General features: G+C 42.5%; 1 protein-coding gene and 2 long non-coding RNA genes across 4 annotated transcripts; 2 read left to right on the top strand and 1 right to left on the bottom strand.

Moving 5' to 3' along the window:
• The first annotated feature begins 4,500 nt into the window (after window positions 1-4,500).
• On the top strand, window positions 4,501-16,044 carry LOC307001647 (uncharacterized protein). Its single transcript, XM_079618411.1, has 5 exons — window positions 4,501-4,762; window positions 5,202-5,516; window positions 5,700-6,008; window positions 13,891-14,214; window positions 15,029-16,044. Exons 1-5 carry the CDS (start codon window positions 4,717-4,719, stop codon window positions 15,178-15,180), a joined length of 1,146 nt encoding a protein of 381 aa, XP_079474537.1. The 5' UTR covers window positions 4,501-4,716; the 3' UTR covers window positions 15,181-16,044.
• On the bottom strand, window positions 14,120-22,501 carry LOC307001648. 2 transcript variants are annotated; one of them, XR_013798280.1, is made up of 4 exons: window positions 22,287-22,501; window positions 18,139-18,210; window positions 17,911-18,055; window positions 14,120-15,139 (listed from the first exon to the last, which is right to left on the bottom strand). It is a non-coding gene; the product is annotated as an uncharacterized lncRNA (long non-coding RNA). The 2 variants fall into 2 exon arrangements; XR_013798281.1 differs by lacking the exon at window positions 14,120-15,139 and having other exon boundaries at window positions 17,197-18,055.
• Window positions 18,776-21,981, top strand: LOC307001883. The gene is made up of 3 exons (XR_013798350.1): window positions 18,776-19,754; window positions 20,786-21,023; window positions 21,218-21,981. It is a non-coding gene; the product is annotated as an uncharacterized lncRNA (long non-coding RNA).
• Window positions 22,502-22,504: the final 3 nt, after the last annotated feature.

The following is a 22,504-nucleotide window of genomic DNA, read 5'->3' as shown; positions in this document are numbered from 1 at the left end:
GAGGGTGAATACGGTCTTCCTTTGTTTGCCTTCGCTGACTGTATATGCAGGTACTGGGAGTTTTGACTGGGAGCTCTTTCTCTGCCATAATTGTGATTATTCCTAGCTTCCGTGCCTCTTCCCCTCCTCGAGTCAAACGGGTGCGCGCGTGTGGGCAGCTCCTGTAGCGGCAGGGGTGGTAGCCATGGTAGCGAGGGAGAGTGACAGTTGCCCAGCCAATCATTTCATTCGTTCCGAATGGAAATAAGTAGCTGTGTTTATTGCAGCTCTGAGAGGACTACAGACACTCGATTTTTATACTGTCTTTTTCAGAGTACTTACATTTTAATTATGTATTGGTATATAAAGACAGTTTAAACAAAAGTCTATGGAAGTGAAATTAAATCCAGTATTGCACAAAAATATTTAACTATTACTCGCAAATACTGTGGGTTTGTTCATTTTTACTTTAAGTACGATTGTTTTAAACATGTAAAACTGCGCAGCATTAACCCACCAAATAATTTGACATATAGTCACATATCAGTATCAGGCTAATATAGCATCACATCACACTCCTTGAAGCTAATTCATTACAATTACATAAAATAATGTTGATACAAAAACTAATTCATTACCTCATCCGTGAACATGATTCCTGAATTCCAGACATCTCTGGATGGTGAACACAACATTATTCTCTCTTTCATGGCATCATCAAGCTTCACCTTTGTTATTGTTTTGAAAATGGTGGAGAAAACGTACATATTGTGCCTTTAACTTCAAATTGTCATGTAATCTCAATTTAAATAATTTTATTAGTGGAAACTTAGCTAGCTATAACTAACTAACTGCATGGCATATCACTTGCTAATGAGTACACCAATCATTCACTACATCTGAGCCGGTTTCATAAAAGACGCTATAGGCCGGGATTAAACTCCAACACCTGAATTGAATGAACAAATTGAGGCTAAAGCGGTTTCATAAAAGGTAATTGAAGTTCATGCAATCCCACTAATTTGCTCCAGGTTTATTCAGTCTGGATAATAGCGCATACACGCTTTTCTTAAGCAGTCCTAGAGGTCGATCATGGATCAGTTTTGAACCCGAGAGCTGGTGACTGGTGGTGGTTGGCAACGGCTAGACTGTGAATGGGCAAGAAATGGCGGAAGGAAATTAGGAGACAGGAAGTGAGGAAGGGATTTGAAGAAGGCGGCGGGAGAGATAGGAGTGTTTGGAATGTAATACGGTCAAGAAAACGTGAAAAAAAGGAGAACAGATAGTGAACAAAGTATGACAATAGTAAGTAAACAAGAAGAAGAAGAATATAAAGTGATCATGAAACTATCTCAGGAGGGGTCGTCATTTGGTGAGTGGAATCCGATTCAACTAACAAAGTCGATAAACAAATTGCTAGACAAGGTAAAAAATGCAAAAGTATTAAGCAGTGGAGCGCTGCTGATTTTCTGTATATAAAACGCAACAAGAGAAAGCCATAGAACTGAATAGAATAGATGGCAAGAGAATAAAGTGTGTCTTGACTGGAAACAAGGCGTTGGTACGAGGAGTTATCACAGGAATACCGGTAAACAGAGACAATGTAACAGGGGCAAAACAGTAAAAAGTATGATATTTGTCTTTCAAATATAGTTAAGTTAAAGTAAAAGTTTCCAGAAACAAATAATACTCAAGTAAAGTACAGATACTCAAAAAGTGTACTTAAGTACAGTACTCACTTTGTTACTGTCCACCTCTGGAGCACAGTGCAGCCTACCGTGGATGTGAAGTGCAGCGACTGAGATCGAGATTACATATGCAGAAGCTGTAAAGAAAGTGTCTAAGGAAAAGTAAGCCTGTAAACCAGAAATCTAAGAAAATAAAAGTAGGTCGTGTGAGAAATGTTAAAAAAATTGTTGCAGAGATCAGTATTGACCACAGCGTCTTGTCGCAGGCCTTTGACCACTTGACTAATGGCCTTCACCCCTGGATCTTCTTCTCTGCTGTTGGTCGTGATGGGTTGGGTTCAGGTTGCTCTTCTGCGCCTTGTTCTTCCTCCTCTGGGGCAGGGGTGTTGATGTCCTGCAGACTGTGGTGTGTGTCCTGCAGCTGAACTTCTGTCGACTGACTCGGCCTGCTTCTCAGAAAGTAGCTGTCAATGCGACTTCCCTGTTGACCCTTCCTTAGTCGCCCTTTCCTGCCCTGATAAATGTCAGGTCTTAGGTGAAAGTAACCTTTACGTCCTGCTGTAGCTGTCGGAGCCTCAGGTAAGCCGATCATCAATCTGTTCCGTTCCTGTGATCGTTACCGTGTTGTCTGTCGACGAGCCATCTTCCGTCCCTGCTCTCGCTGGCTATGGAGGTGTTTTTTTCTTAAAGGGTTAGTTCGCCCATTTAAGACATGAAGTTGTATGCAATCCTTACCAGCACTATAGTGCATACACACTGTCCCACTCTGTGGTCTCCTCCCTGGTCAGAGTTCTGGCCGCTGGAAGTTTTTCAAGGAAGTAGTCCTGGTTAGTTTCCGGGGCCACAAAACTGTGCGTTTTTACGTGAAAAAATGATTGGCGTTTCAAAGCTTGATTAATTAACATCACAAAAAACACGCCCGGCAAAATTCATACCTCAGTTTTAATCGGCACTATTTTCTTTCCATTTCTATCAATCCGCGCTGCTGTCGACGTCAACAGTGCGCACGTTCCGATCAGCTGTAGCTATGAGACAGCTTTGGCTGGTTGCCATCGGTTACTCTGCGGGAGCTAAAATATCCAGAATCAAGGATTTTCGTGTGTGCAGTGCTCACTTCAGCGAAGACGATTACATCCCCAACCAAGGAGGAAAAAGAAAAAAGCAAATTTTAAAGAGTTTTGCTCTACCAGTAACACGGGTAAGCTCTATTTACTAACTTGATGATCCCATGTCTAAACTGTACGGTAAACAAGCTGATGTTTAGACTCCAGTGGAAATCACGTGAAAAGAAGTCTAATATAAAACAGTATAGGGATATACGTTAGGTACAATTTGCTGAGAAAACTATTTGATCGAACACACACACAATTGAGTTCATAAAGGTATCCCTTTGGCGTTGTGCTAAAATTACTTTCATCATCAGAAGTTTCGTAGTCAGACATGTTGTCAGCGAGTCTCGCTATCAACAGCTGATCGAAGCGTGCGCACTGTGGTCGTCGACAGCAGCGCGGATTGATAGAAATGGAAAGAAAATAGTGCCGATTAAAACTGAGGTATAAATTTTGCCGGGCGTGTTTTTTGTGATGTTAATTAATCAGGCTTTAAAACGCCAATAATTTTTTAACGTAAAAACGCACAGTTTTGTGGCCCCGAAAACTAACCAGGACTACTTTCTTGAAAAACTTCCAGCGGCCAGAACTCTGACCAGGGAGGTGACCACAGAGTGGGACAGTGTGTATGCACTATATTGCTGGTAAGGATTGCATACAACTTCATGTCTTAAATGGGCGAACTAACCCTTTAAGACTTTTCGTAGCTACTATATATGTGGGTGGGACCCATACACCACACGTGCTGGATCCTGCCGCCACGGGTAGCTAGTTGGGGTCGGTTCCCTCCTGCCAGCTGTCTCTCCATGCAGTCGCAAGGTTTTCCCTTGTTGTCAGCTGCCCTTTCACAGCAGTCACTGGTTCACCAAATAATCAGGTCTGTTTTATAGGACTAGATGTTGATATCCCTCAATAATGCATACTTGAGGCACCAATGAGACTCCGTGGGATGGTCAAATGAGTGATGGCACCCTTTGGGTTATCAAGTGGGCACCCTCCTTCTTCGGTGATTCGCTGATAGGCCCACAACTCCACCAGAGGGTTCAGCAGTGAATACCAGCGTCACTCCCTAGTTGCCATCAACTCACTTTAAGGCCAAGGCAGAGTCCTTTCTTTTCATCCACAGCCACTGGCTCCCCTTTTCAGCAGCCCTGGAGAGGTCTTTGCTGCCTGCCGATGGGCCTTCCCTCGCACTCCCATCTCCCTGAGTAGCCTGGATGTTGAGGTGGCTACGATCCCTCTGCAGCCTACTTCCACTGGGCGTACATTCGCATTTCAGCCTTGATGTTGCGCATCGGCTGCAAGTTCAGCATACCTCAGCCTTTTCTGTTTCTGTTCATCATATTATATTAATATGCCAATCCACAGTATACGAGCCTCTCCTAGACTGCATGTAGTCTCTCAAATTATTACTCAACCTCACCTTGTTTTTGTGTGATTTGATAAGGCAGACTCTCGCTAATGTGGTGCTTATGTGGAACGTTGGAATCCATAGCGGTTGAATATTAATCATATTTTCATATCAGAGAACTCTTCGATCTCCATTAAGCCATTAGAGAAACTCTGAAATCATCTGAGAGGAGAAACAATTCAGACATTTGATAAAAAGTTAAGAGGCGAGAGCAGAGCCAAACACTCACAGGGTCTCATGACAAGATCAAACTGTTGCTTTTAGATATTTTTAGCATGTTATGTGTCAGTTCATTTCTGTGGAAAATTGTGTCACTGATCTAGAGGAAGTTGAGAAAAACTGGAGCTCAAAGTGACAAAGTTCAGAGCTAATAAAGAGCTGGATGGACACATGCATTAACACTTATGGATGTGGTTATTTTCACTTTATTTTACTACAGAGCAGCTTCACATCAGCTCATCTGTCATTTTATCACTGAAGCAGTTTTGAAGAGTTTGTCTTTTCATATTTGTGACTGAAAGTGCTGAAGATGTTTCGCACTGTTTTCTTCTGTCTGTGTTTCTGGCGTCTGGATGGTGAGTTTTAAATAACTTTTTATGGCTTCAGTTATTTCTCTTCTGGTTCCATGCAAATGACTGGTTAAATTAGTCAGAGAGGATTAACATTCACTGTTACGGGACAGCACTAACATCTACTAAAGATATATGGAATTACCAGTTTGTAATAACATTTCCGAAATTGAATAAAGACACAGAATAAAACCACAGCATGCATTTATACAGCAAAAGTAAATTCAACCTAGAACTTGTTACATCATTAAAGTAAAAGTATTTTTATTTAGTTTTTGTTCCATGTATAAATCTATCTCTTTTAATTTATCATCTTTTGTATTTGTATTTCTGCAGAATATTATTAACATCACATTTAAATGATTAAAAGTATTTCAGTGAAGCTTCATCAAACCAACATCAAGTGACTTTAAAACTTAAATCTGTGAAAAACTCTGATCTTCAGGTGTGTTTGGAGATGAATATGAAGAGAAGTATATGATGGATGGAGATTCACTCTCTCTAAACTCTGATCTCACTGAAATAAAGGATGATGATGTGATTCAGTGGAGGTATGAAAACACTTTAATCGCTGAAATCAATAAACGGGCCGACAGAATCGCTGTATATGATGATGTTCTTGATGGGAGATTCAGAGACAGACTGAAGCTGAACAATCAAACTGGATCTCTGACCATCATAAACATCACTGAAGAGATTGGATATTATTCTCTACAGATCAACGGTGTGAGAAAGAGAGAGATCATTATTGGTTCCTATGGTGAGGCTAAACACATTTCTTTCACTTTTATTTAATGACAATATTTAAATTAATTCATACACCATTTTGTTTGTTTTATGATATTATTTCAAACTAAAATTTTAAACTATTTAGTAAAACATTATTAAGTGACTTCCCAGTATTAATCTGACAAACCCTGCTTGTGTGTGTTTTCGGTATCAGGATTAATGCCGTCAGTGTCAGTGTTGGAGGGAGATTCAGTCACTCTAGACTCTAATCTCACTGAAATAAAAGGTGATAGACTGATTAAGTGGAAGTTTGGAAATAAAAACATTTTAATCGCTGAAATCAATAAACGGGCCGACAGAATCGCTGTATATGATGATGTTCTTGATGGGAGATTCAGAGACAGACTGAAGCTGAACAATCAAACTGGATATCTGACCATCATTAACATCAGACCTGAACATGCTGGAGTTTATAAGCGACTCCTGCAGGGTTGGATCAGTTTTGTCTCTCTCGCTGTCTTTGGTGGGTTAAATATTTGTTTTACCATTTTATGTTTTAATCAAACGAAACAATATTAATCCAAAACACCATTTGCTTCTTTTCTGTTTTATTCATTCAATTAAATTGTACAGTGGGGATAACAAGTATTTGATACACTGCTGATTTTGCAGGTTTTCCCACTTACAAAGCACGTAGAAGTCTGACATTTTTATCAGGTACTCTTCAACTATGAGTGACATAGTACAGAAAATCCAGAAAATCACATTGTATGATTTTTAAGTTAATTTGCATTTTATTGCATGACATAAGTATTTGATATATCAGAAAAGCAGAACTTAATATTTGGTACAGAAACCTTTGTTTGCAATTACAGAGATCATACGGTTCCTGTAGTTCTTGACCAGGTTTGCACACACTGGGGATTCTGGCCCACTCCTCCATACAGACCTCCAGATCCTTCAGGTTTCGGGGCTGTCGCTGGGCAATACAGACTTTCAACTCCTCCAAAGATCTTCTATTGGGTTCAGGTCTGGAGACTGGCTAGGCCACTGCAGGAGCTCAAGATGCTTCTTACGGAGCCACTCCTCAGTTGCCCTGGCTGTGTGTTTCGGGTCGTTGTCCTGCTGGGAGACCCAGCCACGACCCATCTTCAGTGCTCTTACTGAGGGAAGGAGGTTGTTGGCCAAGATCTGGCGATACATGGCCCCATCTATCCTCCACTCAATACGGTGCAGTCGTCCGGTCCCCTTTGCAGAAGAGCATCCCCAAAGAATGATGTTTCCACCTCCATGCTTCACGGTTGGGATGGTGTTCTTGGGGTTGTACTCATCCTTCTTCTTCCTCCAAACACGGCGAGTGGAGTTTAGACCAAAAAGCTCTATTTTGTCTCATCAGACCACATGACCTTCTCCCATTCCTCCTCTGGATCATCCAGATGGTCATTGGCAAACTTCAGACAGGCCTGGACATGCGCTGGCTTGAGCAGGGAGACCTTGCGTGCGCTGCAGGAGTTTAATCCATGACGGCGTAGTGTGTTACTAAAGGTTTTCTTTGAGACTGTGGTCCCAGCTCTCTTCAGGTCATTGACCAGGTCCTGCTGTGTAGTTCTGGGCTGATCCCTCACCTTCCTCATGATCATTGATGCCCCACGAGGTGAGATCTCGCATGGGGCCTCAGACCGAGGGAGATTGACCCATCCCAGCCTTGTGCAAGTCTACAGTTTATTCCTGATGTCCTTACACAGCTCTCTGGCCTTTGCCATTGTGGAGAGGTTGGAGTCTGTTTGATCGAGTGTGTGGACAGGTGTCTGTTTGATCGAGTGTGTGGACAGGTGTCTGTTTGATCGAGTGTGTGGACAGGTGTCTGTTTGATCGAGTGTGTGGACAGGTGTCTGTTTGATCGAGTGTGTGGACAGGTGTCTGTTTGATTGAGTGTGTGGACAGGTGTCTGTTTGATTGAGTGTGTGGACAGGTGTCTGTTTGATTGAGTGTGTGGACAGGTGTCTGTTTGATTGAGTGTGTGGACAGGTGTCTGTTTGATTGAGTGTGTGGACAGGTGTCTGTTTGATTGAGTGTGTGGACAGGTGTCTGTTTGATTGAGTGTGTGGACAGGTGTCTGTTTGATTGAGTGTGTGGACAGGTGTCTGTTTGATTGAGTGTGTGGACAGGTGTCTGTTTGATTGAGTGTGTGGACAGGTGTCTGTTTGATTGAGTGTGTGGACAGGTGTCTGTTTGATTGAGTGTGTGGACAGGTGTCTGTTTGATTGAGTGTGTGGACAGGTGTCTGTTTGATTGAGTGTGTGGACAGGTGTCTGTTTGATTGAGTGTGTGGACAGGTGTCTGTTTGATTGAGTGTGTGGACAGGTGTCTGTTTGATTGAGTGTGTGGACAGGTGTCTGTTTGATTGAGTGTGTGGACAGGTGTCTGTTTGATTGAGTGTGTGGACAGGTGTCTGTTTGATTGAGTGTGTGGACAGGTGTCTGTTTGATTGAGTGTGTGGACAGGTGTCTGTTTGATTGAGTGTGTGGACAGGTGTCTGTTTGATTGAGTGTGTGGACAGGTGTCTGTTTGATTGAGTGTGTGGACAGGTGTCTGTTTGATTGAGTGTGTGGACAGGTGTCTGTTTGATTGAGTGTGTGGACAGGTGTCTGTTTGATTGAGTGTGTGGACAGGTGTCTGTTTGATTGAGTGTGTGGACAGGTGTCTGTTTGATTGAGTGTGTGGACAGGTGTCTGTTTGATTGAGTGTGTGGACAGGTGTCTGTTTGATTGAGTGTGTGGACAGGTGTCTGTTTGATTGAGTGTGTGGACAGGTGTCTGTTTGATTGAGTGTGTGGACAGGTGTCTGTTTGATTGAGTGTGTGGACAGGTGTCTGTTTGATTGAGTGTGTGGACAGGTGTCTGTTTGATTGAGTGTGTGGACAGGTGTCTGTTTGATTGAGTGTGTGGACAGGTGTCTGTTTGATTGAGTGTGTGGACAGGTGTCTGTTTGATTGAGTGTGTGGACAGGTGTCTGTTTGATTGAGTGTGTGGACAGGTGTCTGTTTGATTGAGTGTGTGGACAGGTGTCTGTTTGATTGAGTGTGTGGACAGGTGTCTGTTTGATTGAGTGTGTGGACAGGAGTCTGTTTGATTGAGTGTGTGGACAGGAGTCTGTTTGATTGAGTGTGTGGACAGGAGTCTGTTTGATTGAGTGTGTGGACAGGTGTCTGTTTGATTGAGTGTGTGGACAAGTGTCTGTTTGATTGAGTGCGTGGACAAGTGTCTGTTTGATTGAGTGCGTGGACAGGTGTCTGTTTGATTGAGTGCGTGGACAGGTGTCTGTTTGATTGAGTGCGTGGACAGGTGTCTGTTTGATTGAGTGTGTGGACAGGTGTCTGTTTGATTGAGTGTGTGGACAGGTGTATGTTTGATTGAGTGGGCAGGTGTCTGTTTGATCGAGTGCGTGGACAGGTGTCTGTTTGATCGAGTGTGTGGACAGGTGTCTGTTTGATCGAGTGTGTGGACAGGTGTCTGTTTGATCGAGTGTGTGGACAGGTGTCTGTTTGATCGAGTGTGTGGACAGGTGTCTGTTTGATCGAGTGTGTGGACAGGTGTCTGTTTGATCGAGTGTGTGGACAGGTGTCTGTTTGATCGAGTGTGTGGACAGGTGTCTGTTTGATCGAGTGTGTGGACAGGTGTCTGTTTGATCGAGTGTGTGGACAGGTGTCTGTTTGATCGAGTGTGTGGACAGGTGTCTGTTTGATCGAGTGTGTGGACAGGTGTCTGTTTGATCGAGTGTGTGGACAGGTGTCTGTTTGATCGAGTGTGTGGACAGGTGTCTGTTTGATTGAGTGTGTGGACAGGAGTCTGTTTGATTGAGTGTGTGGACAGGAGTCTGTTCACCTCGGACAGGTGTCTGTTTGATTGAGTGTGTGGACAGGAGTCTGTTTGATTGAGTGTGTGTGGACAGGTGTCTGTTTGATTGAGTGTGTGTGGACAGGTGTCTGTTTGATTGAGTGTGTGTGGACAGGTGTCTGTTTGATTGAGTGTGTGGACAGGAGTCTGTTTGATTGAGTGTGTGGACAGGAGTCTGTTTGATTGAGTGTGTGGACAGGAGTCTGTTTGATTGAGTGTGTGGACAGGTGTCTGTTTGATTGAGTGTGTGGACAGGAGTCTGTTTGATTGAGTGTGTGGACAGGAGTCTGTTTGATTGAGTGTGTGGACAGGAGTCTGTTTGATCGAGTGTGTGGACAGGTGTCTGTTTGATCGAGTGTGTGGACAGGTGTCTGTTTGATCGAGTGTGTGGACAGGTGTCTGTTTGATCGAGTGTGTGGACAGGTGTCTGTTTGATCGAGTGTGTGGACAGGTGTCTGTTTGATTGAGTGTGTGGACAGGAGTCTGTTTGATTGAGTGTGTGGACAGGAGTCTGTTCACCTCGGACAGGTGTCTGTTTGATTGAGTGTGTGGACAGGAGTCTGTTTGATTGAGTGTGTGTGGACAGGTGTCTGTTTGATTGAGTGTGTGTGGACAGGTGTCTGTTTGATTGAGTGTGTGTGGACAGGTGTCTGTTTGATTGAGTGTGTGGACAGGAGTCTGTTTGATTGAGTGTGTGGACAGGAGTCTGTTTGATTGAGTGTGTGGACAGGAGTCTGTTTGATTGAGTGTGTGGACAGGTGTCTGTTTGATTGAGTGTGTGGACAGGAGTCTGTTTGATTGAGTGTGTGGACAGGAGTCTGTTTGATTGAGTGTGTGGACAGGAGTCTGTTTGATCGAGTGTGTGGACAGGTGTCTGTTTGATCGAGTGTGTGGACAGGTGTCTGTTTGATCGAGTGTGTGGACAGGTGTCTGTTTGATCGAGTGTGTGGACGGGTGTCTGTTTGATTGAGTGTGTGGACAGGTGTCTGTTTGATCGAGTGTGTGGACAGGTGTCTGTTTGATCGAGTGTGTGGACAGGTGTCTGTTTGATCGAGTGTCTGGACAGGTGTCTGTTTGATCGAGTGTGTGGACAGGTGTCTGTTTGATCGAGTGTGTGGACAGGTGTCTGTTTGATCGAGTGTGTGGACAGGTGTCTGTTTGATCGAGTGTGTGGACAGGTGTCTGTTTGATCGAGTGTGTGGACAGGTGTCTGTTTGATCGAGTGTGTGGACAGGAGTCTGTTTGATTGAGTGTGTGGACAGGTGTCTGTTTGATTGAGTGTGTGGACAGGTGTCTGTTTGATTGAGTGTGTGGACAGGAGTCTGTTTGATTGAGTGTGTGGACAGGAGTCTGTTTGATTGAGTGTGTGTGGACAGGAGTCTGTTTGATTGAGTGTGTGTGGACAGGTGTCTGTTTGATTGAGTGTGTGGACAGGTGTCTGTTTGATTGAGTGTGTGGACAGGAGTCTGTTTGATTGAGTGTGTGGACAGGAGTCTGTTTGATTGAGTGTGTGGACAGGTGTCTGTTTGATTGAGTGTGTGGACAGGAGTCTGTTTGATTGAGTGTGTGGACAGGAGTCTGTTTGATTGAGTGTGTGGACAGGAGTCTGTTTGATTGAGTGTGTGGACAGGTGTCTGTTTGATTGAGTGTGTGGACAGGTGTCTGTTTGATTGAGTGTGTGGACAGGAGTCTGTTTGATTGAGTGTGTGTGGACAGGTGTCTGTTTGATCGAGTGTGTGTGGACAGGTGTCTGTTTGATCGAGTGTGTGGACAGGTGTCTGTTTGATCGAGTGTGTGGACAGGTGTCTGTTTGATCGAGTGTGTGGACAGGTGTCTGTTTGATCGAGTGTGTGGACAGGTGTCTGTTTGATCGAGTGTGTGGACAGGAGTCTGTTTGATTGAGTGTGTGGACAGGTGTCTGTTTGATTGAGTGTGTGGACAGGTGTCTGTTTGATTGAGTGTGTGGACAGGAGTCTGTTTGATTGAGTGTGTGGACAGGAGTCTGTTTGATTGAGTGTGTGTGGACAGGAGTCTGTTTGATTGAGTGTGTGTGGACAGGTGTCTGTTTGATTGAGTGTGTGGACAGGTGTCTGTTTGATTGAGTGTGTGGACAGGAGTCTGTTTGATTGAGTGTGTGGACAGGAGTCTGTTTGATTGAGTGTGTGGACAGGTGTCTGTTTGATTGAGTGTGTGGACAGGAGTCTGTTTGATTGAGTGTGTGGACAGGAGTCTGTTTGATTGAGTGTGTGGACAGGAGTCTGTTTGATTGAGTGTGTGGACAGGTGTCTGTTTGATTGAGTGTGTGGACAGGTGTCTGTTTGATTGAGTGTGTGGACAGGAGTCTGTTTGATTGAGTGTGTGTGGACAGGTGTCTGTTTGATTGAGTGTGTGTGGACAGGTGTCTGTTTGATTGAGTGTGTGTGGACAGGTGTCTGTTTGATCGAGTGTGTGGACAGGTGTCTGTTTGATCGAGTGTGTGGACAGGTGTCTGTTTGATCGAGTGTGTGGACAGGTGTCTGTTTGATCGAGTGTGTGGACAGGTGTCTGTTTGATCGAGTGTGTGGACAGGTGTCTGTTTGATCGAGTGTGTGGACAGGTGTCTGTTTGATCGAGTGTGTGGACGGGTGTCTGTTTGATTGAGTGTGTGGACGGATGTCTGTTTGATTGAGTGTGTGGACGGGTGTCTGTTTGATCGAGTGTGTGGACAGGTGTCTGTTTGATCGAGTGTGTGGGCAGGTGTCTGTTTGATCGAGTGTGTGGACAGGTGTCTGTTTGATCGAGTGTGTGGACAGGTGTCTGTTTGATCGAGTGTGTGGACAGGTGTCTGTTTGATTGAGTGTGTGGACAGGTGTCTGTTTGATTGAGTGTGTGGACAGGAGTCTGTTTGATTGAGTGTGTGTGGACAGGAGTCTGTTTGTTTGAGTGTGTGGACAGGAGTCTGTTTGATTGAGTGTGTGGACAGGTGTCTGTTTGATTGAGTGCGTGGACAGGTGTCTGTATGATTGAGTGTGTGTGGACAGGTGTCTGTTTGATTGAGTGTGTGGACAGGAGTCTGTTTGATTGAGTGTGTGGACAGGAGTCTGTTTGATCGAGTGTGTGGACAGGTGTCTGTTTGATCGAGTGTGTGGACAGGTGTCTGTTTGATTGAGTGCGTGGACAGGTGTCTGTTTGATTGAGTGTGTGGACAGGTGTCTGTTTGATTGAGTGTGTGGACAGGAGTCTGTTTGATCGAGTGTGTGGACAGGTGTCTGTTTGATCGAGTGTGTGGACAGGTGTCTGTTTGATCGAGTGTGTGGACAGGTGTCTGTTTGATTGAGTGTGTGGACAGGAGTCTGTTTGATTGAGTGTGTGGATAGGTGTCGGTTTGATTGAGTGTGTGGACAGGTGTCTGTTTGATTGAGTGTGTGGACAGGTGTTTGTTTGATTGAGTGTGTGGACAGGTGTCTGTTTGATCGAGTGTGTGGACAGGTGTCTGTTTGATTGAGTGTGTGGACAGGTGTCGGTTTGATTGAGTGTGTGGACAGGTGTATGTTTGATTGAGTGTGTGGACAGGTGTCTGTTTGATCGAGTGTGTGGACAGGAGTCTGTTTGATTGAGTGTGTGGACAGGTGTCTGTTTGATTGAGTGTGTGGACAGGTGTCTGTTTGATTGAGTGTGTGGACAGGTGTCTGTTTGATTGAGTGTGTGGACAAGTGTCTGTTTGATCGAGTGTGTGGACAAGTGTCTGTTTGATTGAGTGTGTGGACAGGTGTCTGTTTGATTGAGTGTGGGGACAGGTGTCTGTTTGATTGAGTGCGTGGACAGGTGTCTGTTTGATTGACTGGGCAGGTGTCTGTTTGATTGAGTGTGTGGACAGGTGTCTGTTTGATCGAGTGTGTGGACAAGTGTCTGTTTGATTGTGTGCGTGGACAGGTGTCTGTTTGATTGACTGGGCAGGTGTCTGTCTGTTTGATTGAGTGTGTGGACAGGTGTCTGTTTGATTGAGTGTGTGGACAGGTGTCTGTTTGATTGAGTGTGGGGACAGGTGTCTGTTTGATTGAGTGTGTGGACAGGTGTCTTTTATACAGGTAACGAGTTCAAACAGGTGCAGTTAATACAGGTAATGAGTGGAGAACAGGAGGGCTTCTTAAAGAAAAACTAACAGGTCTGTAAGAGCCGGATTCTTACTGGTTGGTGGGTGATCAAATACTTATGTCATGCAATAAAATGCAAATTAATAAAATAAAAAAAATCATACAATGTGATTTTCTGGATTTTTGTTTTAGATTCCGTCTCTCACAGTTGAAGTGTACCTATGATTAAAAATTACAGACCTCTACATGCTTTGTAAGGAAAACCTGCAAAATCGGCAGTGTATCAAATACTTGTTCTCCCCACTGTATTTGTATAGAGATTTTCACAATACACGTCATTTCAAAGCAGCTTTACAGAAAATATTATGTTATTGTTCATTTGAAATTTAAATCTCAATATCTCTGCTACAAACTCAGTTTCTGTTTGTTGATACAGTTGAAATATCAGTGAATGAGGGAGAATCACTCACTGTAGACTCTGATCTCACTGAAATAAAGGATTATGAATGGATTCGGTGGATGTTTGGAGATGAAAACATTTTAATCGCTGAAATTAATGTAAAGGCCGACATAATCACTGTATATGATGATTATCTTGGGAGATTCAGAGACAGACTGAAGCTGGACAATCAAACTGGATCTCTGACCATCACAGACATCACAACTGAACATGCTGGAGATTATAAACTACAGGTCAACGGTGTGAGAGATCAGATATCAGACAGAGTCTCATTAAAAGCATACAGAGTTTCTGTCTCTGGTGAGTAGAGATCATTTCTCCTGTCCTTCAAATATTCTTGCTTTTTACCAACTATTTAAATATGTATTAATTGTTTAATCATTTTATAGTTTCAGATGATAGATCATATAAAAACTGACGCAACCAAAAGATAGTTGATTATATTTGTTAGCGTTTATGAACTTGTAACAATCGGCCTAATCGGTTTAGTTACATGAGCAAAACATGGGGTCAGATTAAACTGTGAGAGTTTTGGAAGTGTTCTAAAAGATGAGACGAGAACAGAAATAAAGGGAATAAATGAAGTGTGTTCTATAATTAACTTAAAACAAAAAATTACAACTACAAGCCTTAGGCTGTTAAACGCATAGAGTCCAATGGTTCCATACCATAAAACAGTCCTTAAGAGTCCTTGCATGCTGTAAGTCCCAATGTGTAAGTGTCCACCGGTGTATATACAACACAACTGTAGTGATAATCCAATGAAAGTGATGGGGTTTTCTGGAATGGTAAGTCCTTAAAAACAACTCGGTCCAGCTTTGGTCGTCATGACAGAGACCTCGTTTGTTTGCCATGCTGCTTCCTTTATGCTGGCTTTTTCCTGTTTCCTGTCATGTGATCAGTCACATGACAGGCAGACCCCAAATGGTTTAAAGACATACACACATCAAAACAGATAAGAGGAATAAAATGAACTAAAATGACTAGGACACCATGTAAATTAAAACTCTAATATACATAAAATCATCATAATATATAGAGTGATTAAAACATGTGTCATGTGTGACAGTGTCACAAACTGATCAGATCTCAGTTTGATGCCTTTATTCCTCAGACTCTGTCCACGGTTGTGGTCCCACTGAAGCTGTGATCCGATTGGTCCTCTCTGCTCTGGTGGGCGTGGCTACTGTCATCATTCTGGTTTATGACATCAGATCCAGAAGAGCTGAACGAGATCAAGGACATATTCACACATCAGAAACCTAATGGTGTCGCTTCTCATATCACTATTTTATGCCATTTATTAATCTTCATTTATTTATAATGGCTTTATATGCTGGCATTTACTATAGGTTTATGCTTATTTTCAAGAGGCTTATTTCCACCCTTGATCATAATTTGAGAACAAACAGCAACATATTTTCTCATTAAATCAAAGTGTTAAACGTGAGTGTTTGTCAATATAAATACTGCTGGTGTTGTTGTTTTTTTTTACAATCTATTCATTAATATTTGATTGGGGACTTTAACAACTACTCCCAATCACACTTAAAGTCTCACATGTCTTGTATTGTTATAATTGTTCAGATCAGACGTCTCTAATACTGAAGCTCTTTTACTGACTAAACACGACACATTTCTCTCAAATAAGACACAGATCTCACTTTACTACTGCTGTTCATCTGTCATTTAGATTTGCTTGCCTTTGTCAATAAAGTTTTTTTCAGTCTGAGATTTAAGAGTCTCTCCATGTTTTCTTACATTTATTATGTCGAGCGCCCCCTGCAGGAATACTAACCCTATGTATTTTAACAATTAGCACTACACCACATATTAAACTCTACATTATTTCTAAATGTTCACATTATTGCAGGTAATTCTTCCTTCTTATTATTTTTGTTCTGCAAGCAAACCACATACATTATGTATTAATGTACCGAATAATGTAAGGGTTAATTCCCCCGGTTCACCCCCACATGTGTATGTTTAATGGGTTTTACTTTTAAACCAGAACAACATTAATTAAAGCAGTGTTTCTCAACTGGTGGGTCGCAAAATCGTTTTGAGTGTGCAACAAACAACAACAAACGTAATTCTCTTTTTCTGACGCTTGACTTTTATTTTGTAAGACGTGCGTGAAAGCGGTTGACTCTTCTATCAGTGTATGAAAAAATCGCTTTGTCCTCATTCAGTATCTACGGTTATTGTTGTAAATCTGTTTTTCAAATAAAGGTTTCAGAGTTATGGATGTTAGATTGTGTGTATGTATTTTTATTGTACTTCCCTGAAACATGAGGGTAGTAACAAGCATAGACATGTATAGAAAGGCTTAGATAGCTTACCGGCGCTGAGAGCCAATGGGACCCGACGACGTCACACGGCGGCCATCTTAGGACAGGACCGCTCGTCCAGTTATAACATTAAAGTCTATTGTGCATGTAGTGCTGAAATAACTATATTTTGCTCAATTTTCAACCGATTTTCAAACGGCTTGGTGTGTCATAAACGTCAGGGATGCGGCTATTTAACTGCATACTTATGAAAAGTAAGCGTTTCTCAAAACGTGAAGCTACAATTTAAACATCGGCATCAGCACAAATCATAGCCACGTTAATAAGGTTTGTAATAAACCAAACCGTTTGTAAATCCGTCAAGAATTCAGCAAGTTACGAGCATTTTAGTTGGCGTATGTCACTCACCTTCCGTCCACAGCAGCAGCGCAGTCTCCTGACCTAAGATGGCCGCCAAGTGACGACACAGCTGACTCCGCCTTGAGCCATCTAGCCTTTCTATACATGTCTATGGTGACAAGCACCACTTTAATATAATTGAGCACAATTTCAAAGTCTCATTTGTTGAAATCACGTGACAGGTTGACATGAGCTCCAATATGAACAATGGCCTGAAATTGGTCCGTTTATTTCAAGTTCAAGTTTCCAGTTTACTTTATTTATAAAGCACATTTAAAACAACCCTGGTTGACCAAAGTGCTGTACAAGATATATCTAAAATAGAACCATAACAAAAATTTAAATCAACTTTCACAAGACATTGAACGCATAAGAGTACAAATAGGTTTTTAAAAGTTTTCTGAACTCAGACACTGTGGACGCTGTTTTGATGTATAATGGCAATTTGTTCCATAGCCTCGGTCCAGCTATCACATATTTGCATATTTTTTTTTTTTCATTTATAAGGTTATTCATTACAGCAAAAGCTTACAGTGCAAAACTCGTTTATTGATTAATCATTACACTGACTTGAATATATTGACTACACTGTAAAAACAAAATCATGGGTGGTGTAATTTTCGTAAAAAAAATTAAGGTGATAATTAAAAATATTGTGTATATTTTAGAACATTGTGGTTCAGTGTTAAAATCTTGAGAACATTTCACTAATAAAACCAAGACATACATTTTCCTAATTTGTTCGAGGAAACGTACACAGTTTTGAGGAACTGATAATTAAAGAAAAAAGGCTACCTATTTATTTCAACAGAATTATGCGGTTTTATTTAGAGACACAATTGTTAGTTCACAGAATACTTTGCATATGCCTGGAAATGGAGAGTAAATATTGTAATTAAATGTTATTTCATGTGTTTTTGAGTAACAGGAAACATTGGTTGAGTGTTCAGATATGTTCAGAAGTTTTGATAGTTACATTGTGCAGAAGAGTAGAGCTTATGGTAAGGTTGTGAATAACTGCATGTATTAATAAACTGACTATTAACATACAGTCTTTTAATTATACAATATAACTCAAAATCCAATATAAACAGGTCATTTCCATTCACTTAAATTGACACATTTTTGAGAGTCAACATAAAATAAAAAAGCATGTTTCACTAAAAATGGTTAAAAAAAAGTGTTATAGACTAAATAAATTAGGGGATTTTACATGATTTATTCAGGTAGACGCCATGAAAGAAATCAAGCCTTAACTACTCAAAAATCTATCATGATAATAAAATATAATGTGTAATATTGTTACCATAATTTTTTTTTAGGTAAGTAGTAGCACGTAATTTTACACTGTAGTCGTGAGGACATTTTCTTCTTCATTTGGTGATATGGAGAAGACCGCTTATATTCTCATAAGAGTCTGACCGGTGAACAGCCGGTCTGGGATGGACAGTCTATGGGAAAAACACATTGATTATTACCTGAGTTTTAAATAAACAAACACTTTTGCACGTGTAGTTTTTGATATTTCATTTACTGTGAGTGTGTCGTAGAGGTCAGATGATCTGGACTTGAGGTCAAGAGCTGCATATGTACTGGGATCAGCGTCCTATAGGGAAACAGACATACATGTATTATATACTCCATATCACCAAATGAAGAAGCTATATTGGACAGCAGAAGAGAGCGTCAGTCTGTGAGTGTTTACTTTTGTCAGTAGATTTCAGCGCAGTTATTTGTTGCTAGGATACTTTGTTTTGTTTACTGTGTTTTACTCTGGTAAAACGCACGCGTGGCCTTTGTTTGTTTGTGGCGTGACTTGAGTTTCGCGTGGCGAGGGCGTGGCCAAAGCTAGGGAAAGTATTTAAGCTACCAACCTAGAGCACTTATCAGAAGAAGCTATATTGGACAGCAGAAGAGAGCGTCAGTCTTTTCGCGTGGCGAGGGCGTGGCCAAAGCTAGGGAAAGTATTTAAGCTACCAACCTAGAGCACTTATCAGAAGAAGCTATATTGGACAGCAGAAGAGAGCGTCAGTCTGTGAGTGTTTACTTTTGTCAGTAGATTTCAGCGCAGTTATTTGTTGCTAGGATACTTTGTTTTGTTTACTGTGTTTTACTCTGGTAAAACGCACGCGTGGCCTTTGTTTGTTTGTGGCGTGACTTGAGTTTCGCGTGGCGAGGGCGTGGCCTGCAGTACTCAACAACGAGATAATAGGCGTGTATAAATAGGTTAGTGCACCGCGGCAGCGTTCGCGGCGGCGTGAAGCCCTCATCGTGTGAAGACCGAAGAGTGTAAAGACCAACGACTCTACCTGTGCGACTCCACCGAGCAAGGACACCGACAAGGCACTTGAGTATTAATTTCTATCTCTGTTATATCTTTTATTGTCATTTCGTTTTCTACTCACCAAAGCTAGGGAAAGTATTTAAGCTACCAACCTAGAGCACTTATCAGAAGAAGCTATATTGCTATATAAGCTATTCAACTGATCTTTCTGTTTGTGAGCTCTTACACCATGTGTTTTACAATCCCTACTATTACTAACATTCGTAAATCCTATGTCACACGTCGGAGGCGGCGCAATCCTAACAACCTGCGTACCCTTCCCTTGTCTTCTAGTACTATCTTCTCTTTTCCTATTGGTCTCTGGAATTGTCAGTCTGCAGTTAACAAAGCTGATTTCATTACATCTATTTCTAGTCATTCAGGTCTCAGCCTTCTGGCCCTGACTGAGACCTGGATCAGACCAGAGGACACAGCCACACCAGCTGCGCTCTCCACTAACTTCACTTTCTCACACACCCCTCGTCTGACTGGAAGGGGTGGAGGTACCGGTCTGCTCATCTCAAACGATTGGAAATTTACTAATTTACCACCTCCGTGTAACAACAACTCATTTGAATCACATTCTATTACCATCACTAGTCCTATTAAAATCCATTGTGTAGTTGTCTATCGTCCCCCAGGTCAGCTTGGCAGTTTCTTAGAGGAGCTAGATGTGCTACTCTCTTCCTTCCCTGAGGATGGCACTCCTCTCATAGTTCTTGGAGACTTCAACATCCACCTGGAAAAACCTCAAGCTACTGATTTCCACACTCTGCTTGCCTCATTCGACCTCAAACGAGTATCGACTGCGGCTACTCACAAATCAGGTAACAAATTGGACCTTATTTACACACGCTACTGCTCCACTGACCATACTCTTGTCACTCCACTGCACACCTCAGATCACTTCCTCCTCACTCTCAACCTCAACCTGCCCCAGAATACAACATGCACTCCTCCACAGGTCACCTTTCGGCGGAACCTACGCTCACTCTCACCCTCTCGCCTATCCTCTTTGGTCTCATCCACACTTCCTCCACCAGACCAGCTCTCAGCACTAGATACTAACAGTGCAACTGATACTCTTTTCTCCACTCTAACATCCTGCTTGGACAACTTCTGCCCCCTTTCCTCCAGGCCAGCCCGCGCCACTCCCTCTGCCCCCTGGTTATCTGATGTTCTCCGTGAACATCGTGCTAAACTCAGGGGTGCAGAGAGGAAGTGGCGCAAATCCAAAGATCATTCTGACCTTGATCTTTATCAATCCCTCCTCTCTTCCTTCTCAGCTAACATATCTACTGCTAAAATTACTTACTATCACAACAAAATTAACAATTCTTCTGACTCTCGCATGCTTTTCAAAACCTTCTCCTCCCTTCTTAACCCTCCTCCTCCTCCTCCTCCTTCATCTACCCAAACAGCTGATGATTTTGCCTCATTCTTCATAAACAAAACTACCACCATCAGCGGCCAATTTACCAATCCACAAACTAACACACACATTTTACCAGCTAACACACACATTCTACCTTCCTTCTCCTTGCTTTCAGAGACAGAAGTCTCCAAACTCCTTCTTTCCAATCGCCCTACTACCTGTCCGCTTGATCCCATTCCCACTAACCTACTTCAAGCTATTTCTTCCTCGGTTATACCCACACTCACACACATCATAAACACATCTCTTCACACTGGTACATTTCCCACAGCATTCAAGCAGGCTCGGGTAACCCCACTGCTTAAGAAACCCACTCTAAATCCAGCACATCTAGAGAATTACAGACCGGTATCTCTTCTTCCTTTCGTCGCAAAAACACTTGAACGAGTTGTTTTCAACCAGATCTCCTCCTTTCTTACGCAGAACAACCTCTTGGACAGCAATCAGTCTGGCTTCAAAAGCGGACACTCGACTGAGACTGCTCTGCTCTCAGTAATTGAAGCTCTGAGATTGGCAAGAGCTGCTTCCAAGTCCTCAGTTCTCATCCTGCTGGATCTGTCTGCTGCCTTTGACACAGTTAACCACCAGATCCTCCTGACAATCCTAAAGATGAAGGGAATCTCGGGAACTGCACTCCAGTGGTTCAAGTCTTATCTCTCGGGTAGGTCCTTTAGGGTGTCGTGGAGGGGTGAGGTGTCTAAGACCCAACATCTAGCTACTGGTGTGCCTCAGGGCTCAGTGCTTGGACCACTTCTCTTCTCCATCTACATGACATCACTAGGATCTGTGATTCAGAAACATGGCTTTTCCTACCACTGCTACGCTGATGACACACAACTCTACCTCTCATTCCAGCCTGATGATCCGACGGTAGCCGCTCGCATCTCAGCCTGCCTGACAGACATTTCTGGCTGGATGAAGGACCACCACCTTCAACTAAACCTTGCGAAGACAGAGCTACTCGTAATCCCGGCTAACCCAGCACTTCATCACAACTTCACCATTCAGCTAGGCTCGTCATCCATAACTCCATCAAGATCAGCCAGGAACCTTGGAGTTGTAATTGACGACCAATTGAATTTCACAGATCACATTGCTAGCACTGCCCGGTCATGCAGATTTGCCTTGTACAACATCAGAAGGATCAGGCCCTTCCTATCAGAGCATGCTACACAACTGCTTGTTCAGGCGCTTGTTCTATCCAGACTGGACTATTGTAATGCTCTCCTGGCTGGTCTCCCAGCTTGCACTGTCAAACCTCTGCAACTGATCCAGAATGCTGCAGCTAGAGTGGTCTTCAACGAGCCGAAGAGAGCACACGTCACTCCTCTCCTAACAAAATTGCACTGGTTGCCGATTGCCGCTCGCATCAAATTCAAGTCACTGACGTTTGCCTACAGAACAACCACTGGCACTGCTCCCTCATACCTGAACTCATTACTTCAGACTTATGTGCCATCCAGAAACTTGCGCTCTGCAAGCGAGCGCCGTCTTGTGGTGCCATCTCAAAGAGGCAGAAAATCTCTTTCTCGGACCTTTACCATGACTGTTCCCTACTGGTGGAATGATCTGCCTAACTCAGCCAGAGCCGCTGAGTCCATACCCATTTTTAAGAAATTGCTGAAGACATATCTTTTTCGGCAGCATTTAATCCAGTAATACTAACACACTCTTCTCTATTCTAACAAAAAAAAAAAAAAAAAAAAAAAAAAAAAAACTGTACGTTGGATTGTACTGTGAAGGGTCATAGCACTTACATACTGTTGGTCTACTGCTAGTTTAATTGCTTCTATTGTTTCTCATTTGTAAGTCGCTTTGGATAAAAGCGTCTGCTAAATGAATAAATGTAAATGTAAATACACTGTGTATATATACATATATAGCTATATATTGAATTTATTCTGTAGTTCTTTGATAAGCTCACCTCACACTTGTGTATTGCAGATGGTCTGCTCATTAGTTTTCTCGTACTGTCAAAAAAGGAAACATAATTCATATATAGATAATTATGACATATCCTTCTGCATTAGTGTTTAAGTACATTTTATTTATACTTTTCATTATGTAATTTACATTATAAATAGTATGATAATGATGAAGATGATGATGATGAATAATCCTCCAGATGCCGCTGTGATCACA

This window comes from Phoxinus phoxinus, assembly GCF_949152265.1.
Source record: "Phoxinus phoxinus genome assembly, chromosome: 7".
NCBI lineage: Eukaryota > Metazoa > Chordata > Actinopteri > Cypriniformes > Leuciscidae > Phoxinus > Phoxinus phoxinus.
Note: the sequence above shows the minus strand (reverse complement) of the source record. Positions and strands in the feature narration are given on the sequence as shown.